At 31.0% G+C, this 6,878-nt stretch overlaps 1 protein-coding gene across 1 annotated transcript; it reads left to right on the top strand.

The window, feature by feature from the left end:
- The first annotated feature begins 1,182 nt into the window (after nt 1-1,182).
- Nucleotides 1,183-2,148, top strand: LOC113363259. Its single transcript, XM_026605753.1, has 2 exons — nt 1,183-1,857; nt 2,140-2,148. Exons 1-2 carry the CDS (start codon nt 1,183-1,185, stop codon nt 2,146-2,148), a joined length of 684 nt encoding a protein of 227 aa, XP_026461538.1.
- The last annotated feature ends 4,730 nt before the right edge of the window (nt 2,149-6,878 follow it).

Consider the following 6,878-nt stretch of genomic DNA (forward strand, 5'->3'; position numbering starts at 1 on the left):
ATTTCATATATTTTATATTATCGATTAGTTTTACAATAAGTTTAAATTTTAAGAAATATTGTTTTTTTTCTCAAATTCTTTTTTAAAAAAATGGCATCTCGTAGAAATACTAGTGTATTGTGGTACCATTTTGAAAAAATTGATAGTATGAAAGCAAAGTGTAATGTGTGCAACCAGCAGATAAAGTATAGTTCAACAACCGCCAATTTAAAGAGTCGTTTAAAAAGAAAGCATATTTCCATATATGCTTCGTTGCAAGAAACTGAGGCAGGAAGTTCACAGCAGACTCGTATTTCATAGTATATGAGTAATTCCGGAGAGGCTATACAAAGTTTTAGTAGTGCTCAACAACAACCTACAAGTGTGAGTCAGAGGGTATTGGAGACTTTTATGACTAAAAAAATTAGCAGCGAACAAAAAAAAAAAGATTGACCAAGATTTGATGGGTATGTTCATTGATAGTTTCCATGCATTTTCATTAGTTGAAGAAAGAGCGTTTAAAAAGTTGATGCGGTGGATACCAGGATATGTTCTTCCATCTAGAAAGACTGTTTCAGGATCCATGCTCGAGGAGCAATACAACAAGGCAGTTGAAAATACAAGAGCAGAAGTTTTAGCTGAAGCACAAACTATTTGCATAACATTATATGTTTGGACTTCTAGGGTTACTGAAGCATATGTGGCAGTTACAGGCCATTATATTACAGACAATTATAACTTAAAAACTGTTTTTCTCGGATGCTGTCAATTTGAAGGAGCGCATACATCAGAAAATCTAGCAATAGAAATTCAAACAATCCTTGACAATTGGTGATAATTAGTGATAATGCCAATAACATGAAAAATGCCATTAAAGACATTTTAAAAATAAAACATTATGGATGTTTTGCACACACTATTAATTTAATAGTAAATGATGGCCTCAAATTGATTAAGAGTGAGATCGATATAATAAAGAAAATTGTTGGCCACTTCCGGAGGAGTGTCACTGCATGTGAAAAACTGCAGAAATACCAAATGCAGCAATATGGACACACAAAAAAATTGATTCAAAATGTCGAAACAAGGTGGAACTCCACCTTTTACATGGCGAAACGATTTGTCGAGGTTGAAGAGTCAATAAGGATGACAATGAGTGTTTTAGATGCAAATCTACCATCATTGACTTCTGAAATGTAGGAAATGTTGCCACAACTATGCTTAATTTTAAAACCATTCGAAGATATTACCACCACTGTAAGTGGTGAAAATTACCTGACAGGAAGCCTGGTAATAGTGTTAGTAAGATGTTTGAATGAGTCATGCAACAAATTATTGGCACGAAATGACCTGTTGCCAGTAATTAGAAGAATCTCTGAAATTTTTAAATCAGGAATTAATGACAGATTTCCAAATGTCGAGAGGAGCAAGACATTTGGAATCTGTACATTATTAGATCCTAGGTTCAAAACGAAGGGTTGCTCAAACATAGAAGATGCAAAAATTATTAAAGAAGATCTTAAGCAAAAAGTAGCAAAAATCATTGAAGAACGAAGACTTTTAGAGAATGTTGTTCCCATGCCATCAACGTCCATGGAAAATATTGATGAGTATAACCCATGGACTATTTTAAATAACCTAGTAGGAGCATCACTGCATCAATCGACTCCACTATGTGCTGCTATAAAGGAAATTGATATATATCTCGCTGATGATAGCTTGCCTATGAAATCTGCAGAAGGTATATTAAATTGCCCAATGCAATGGTGGAGAAATCACCAGCATGTTTATCCAAATTCGGCGAGATTGTTTAAAAATCAGTGCAATGTTGTAGCTACCTCCGTTCCTTGTGAAAGGATCTTTTCAAAAGCAGGCATGGTTATTACGGATAGAAGATCGAGACTACAAAATACAAAAGTCGAAAAATTAATGTATTTAAATGTAAATTTAGATCAAAATCGATTTGATAAAATTTAAAATTGTTAAAATTTTAGTTTTGTTATGTAACAAATTATATAATCTATTTGAAATTTATAATTATAGTTAAAATGTATAATATATGTAAATATTTGAATAAAATGTACTTATAAAAATGATTTGTTTAATTTATAAGATTTCATAAAAACTTCTATTTAAGTTAATCTTCATTTGATTTTTCAGGCTATATAGAATATCATGTCATATAAAAATCTTCTTAGTTAACAAGGTCATAAATAGATAGATGAATACTAACTTTCAAATGTTTTGTTACTAATATTTTTCGTTATATCCATAACATTTTTAATTTGAAATTACTTGAAGTCATTTTTTAAACCTAACCTGAAAATATAAATTATTGAGTTATATAAATTATTTGTTTATTATGTGAAACATTGCTATTTTAATTATAAATTCGTTGTTTCAGTATACTATATCCTTTTGCTTTAAAATTAAAATAAACAATATGATGGGATACACAGTTCAACTTTTAAACCTTGTTATTGATCAAATGATTTGACATTTAACTGGGACGAACATAGATAAGGAACAAACTTCATTAACTTTCAACGAAACAGTATTTTCAACTCATAGTTATTAACGTTGCCAGCGTTGAATCGTTAAAATCAACTATAGTTGAAAATTAACTAGTTTTTCAACTAGTTGACGAGAACCCGTTAACCGTTTCGTTTCGTTGACGGAAAAAACGTCAACGACCCATCACTACTTCCTGAAGAAAATTAACAGTAGTGGGATGGATGGATGGATGGATGGATGGATGGATAGTTGAAGTAGTTGATTAGCGAAATTCGAAGACCATATTTTAATATATTTGTCCAAAACATAATGTTATTTGCCACTGTAAATTGGTAATCAATTCAACAGTCCAGTTTATTATAGTAAGATTACCTCGGAATTTGAGATACACAGCTGTAAGTTTGTAAATACTTGTATATTGGCACCCTAAAGTTGTCTCAAAATTTACATATGGGAGGGTGTCAATACCATATGTAGGTTTTAAGACAACTTTAGGGTGTCAATATTTCAGTATTTACATACATACAGCCGAGTATCCCGAATTCCGGAATTCTTATTTAATTTAACCTTAAATGACTGGAATACAAATAGGAAACAAAGGTCCAATTTGACTTCGAGAAATTATATTGTGAAAACTAAACCAATTATATAACAACAAATAACACATCAAACAATCAACTGTCTGATTACGTTCAGTAAAACTCCCAGCTAATATATCATTGTAGACATGTGCTTTTTGCTGTTTTTCAAAAATTTGTCACCTGGTACTTTTTACCCTATAGGTGTGGTAAAATGGGACAGCCAGGGGGCAAACAGATTCAATGTCTTATTTTTATTTTAAAGGGATTCTATGAAATGATAGCTGCATTATTCGACCAATGCAAAATATATAATTCATGGATATATTTTCTACATAGATAACACTGACTAACACTAACATTTCGTATAAATTTTCATTACCAGAGTTGAAATAACTATTTATTTAATTTGTGGCGATATCAAGCAGGCTTGTTTTAATTTGTAAAAAAACAATTGGACATGTCATATATATTTTTGATATCGAAATATTTTTATAGTGAATAAATTTATATTTTTTTATATGTCGGGAGTTTATACTTTAATATTAATTACAACTCCCACATTGGTGACTCACGACGATGGAGATGAAGACAAAAAAAAGAGTTTTATTTTTCGAGGATTTAAGAAAAATTGATTTTGACGCAGCACCATAATCACTGGTCTTCAGAGACGACCTATAAGGTACGTCCAGTCCAATCCATCATAGTTAACGCACTACTTACTATCTGGATCAGACTTCCGAGGTTACTCATTTGGTATACCCAGACCTCAGTGTTTATTGCTGACAGAAAAAAAATTTGGAGCCTGAATTTTTCATTGGAATGCAATTTAACATCTCTTTCTCTGTTAACTCAACAAATCGTCTTATAATGCTACCTTCCATTATCGGTGACAACGACGAGTCAAAACAAAATTTGACATAATTTATTGGATTCCATAATTCTGGACTCTTATGTCAAAGAAACCAATGATCCTGATTTGGATAAAGAGCCAACTTCTTTCTCTGATCGGAACTCATCAGATACGAATGCAACGCTTGCAGAAATGGAAACTGTACCCATAAATTATGCATTCCAAACATTAAGTAATTCTGATATAACTAATACCAATTAGATCGAGGATGAATCTTAGAAGTTCACCGACATCGAGGTACAGGAAATTTTCCACATTTTTTTTTTTTTTTAGTCAGAACCTTATGCAGAATATGGAGTTGATGGCAGGTCGAATCACCACATGCGGTGGATCTGCTGACGAAACATGGAAATTTGTAATTGACTAGTATTACAACACTGGTCTGCATAGATAAATAAGCTGGTCTGCTATAATCTGCTTTCCCACCACATTTTTATAACGTGTTTCCCTGTATTTCAAAACTGTGAGATCAACACTGGGCAGGGAGTGTGTGGCGATATCAAGCAGGCTTGTTTTAATTTGTAAAAAAACAATTGGACATGTCATATATATTTTTGATATCGAAATATTTTTATAGTGAATAAATTTATATTTTTTTATATGTCGGGAGTTTATACTTTAATATTAATTACAACTCCCACAAATTTATCTCTTGTAAAATTGCTTTTTTTAACTAAATTTACTATTTAACTTCCCGTAGGGTAAGTTAATGTAATGGGCCGAAAATCGAAATTAAAAATTTTTACATTTCTCGACGTTTTGAAGGTTTCTGAACATTTTGGCATACCTCAGAAAAAATGGATGTGTGCGTGTGTGTGTATGTATATGTATGGATACAAATTTCCAGTCATGTTTTCGGGCGCACGGATCAACCGATTTAAATGGTTTAAAAAACATTCGATTCCTATTGATAGGGAGATGAGCTGATTAGATTTTGTCAAAGGCGGGTCCAGCAGTTACAGAGATAAAAAGCAAAGAGTGCAAAAAATTGAAATCTAGGTTTTGAGAGAACGGAGCATCCGGTTTGAATGATCTAAAAAACATTCAATTAGTAATGATTGGGAGAAGTGTTTATTAGTTTTTGGCAAAAGCAGGCCCAGCCATTTCGAAAATAAGGAGCTGAATATGTAAAAAATGGCAGTTTTTGAGAGAACTAAGCGTCCGATTTAAATGATTTAAAGAATTTTTTGCTTGGCCTAACAAAATAATTAATTTTGGAAAAAAAAACTTCTGTTTCAACTTTTTTTTTTCAAAAAAAAAAAAAAATTGTATATCGAAAATACTTTAGATTTTATTTTTAATTCTGACTATAGTTATAATATACTTTAAACAAATAATTTCAGCTTTGCAATTCAGTTTATATAATTCTTATAAATATTAGACAATGCTACAATATTAATAATAATCTATTCTAATCTATTCGAAAACATTCAGTATTCCTCTAACAATTTGTTACGGTACGGAAAGTTCCAGCAATTTGCCCTAAGACACGATGACATACACCCCACTATATAGTTTATTTGCTATTTTATATTTTTTACACCTTCAAGGCAAATGTTAGCCTGTTTTTTTTTACCCCACTCAAGTGTGAGTGAGTGTGTTGAATCTAACGTAAAATCAACAACACATCTTAAAATACAATTAACATACAAAAATACATTGAGGTCTTGTAAACTAAACAACAGTGCTCACAACCAAAACGAATAACAACGAAAGAAAATTCTTTTGTTATGGATTTTCAATCATTGCCGTTTTTCTCCCGGTGGCAACGTCGTAAGAATCATGGCGATTGCTAGTTATACATCTTTTTCTATCTATTTTTTAAATATTGTTTTTATTAGATGCTCCACCCCTTATCTACTCATTTTTGTATTTATGAAACATCTACAGCAGTTAATTACAAGAAGTTATTTCTCATACATTTTCAATCTTTGAGGTAAATTAACTTTTATGGTAGTAGATTCAAACTATTGTAGTAGATTTACAATTATTCGAGCAGATTTACACACTTTGTTGTAGATGCTCACTTTCTTTAGTAAAACACCAGTAAACAACCAGATTTAATATCATTGTAGTAGGTTTAAAATCATCGCAGTAGATTTACTTGGAACCGATTTACACTTATTGTAGTAGATTTGTGCTCATACTTGTAGATTTATGTTGGACTTACTATGTAGATTCATATTGGATGCATACTTATTGTTTTATTTTCACTCATTCATGTAGATTGATCCTCATTGGAGTAGATTAACACTTATTACAGTATATTTGTGCTCATACATGTATACTTACTCTTATTATACAGAATTGCATTTATTGTAGTAGTTTTAATATATTTACACCTAATGTAACAGACTTGTTCTCATACTTGTAAATTTACACTCATTCACATAGATTTACACTGATCGGAGTAGATTAATACTCCTCCAAGTAAATTTGTACTCATTCTTCGCATGCTTTTACTCATTTGCGTAGATTCACACTCGAGTATTAACATTCTCCAAAGATCTTTATATAATAAATTAATCTTTAACTACTATTGAGATTAGAAATAAACATGTAGAAAACGACTTTCTGAGTATCCATCAAGAGACATGTTATTGTTATATGTTTGTATTATTTTTAATAGAAATCAATCACTGGATTGTTTTATCTATAATTATCCAAGAATCCATCTATTTTGTTTTTAACTTTCATAGTTTTTACACGTACATTTGCTCTAATTTTATATTTTTGAATTTGGTTTTCCAGATTTCCCAGAAATTGCTAAGTAAGTAAGGATCTCATTTATTTTCATTACACATATATTTTTGTAGTTGATGTGCTACTATATAAATGCTTTATTATGAAGATCGCAATTTTGAGAAGATGAATTTATATAGTTCAGGAAGGAT

The sequence above is a fragment of the Ctenocephalides felis genome, unplaced genomic scaffold (genome assembly GCF_003426905.1).
Source record: "Ctenocephalides felis isolate EL2017-DRISC unplaced genomic scaffold, ASM342690v1 CF-g0.4_SCAFFOLD_00288, whole genome shotgun sequence".
In the NCBI taxonomy this organism is placed as follows: Eukaryota; Metazoa; Arthropoda; class Insecta; order Siphonaptera; family Pulicidae; genus Ctenocephalides; species Ctenocephalides felis.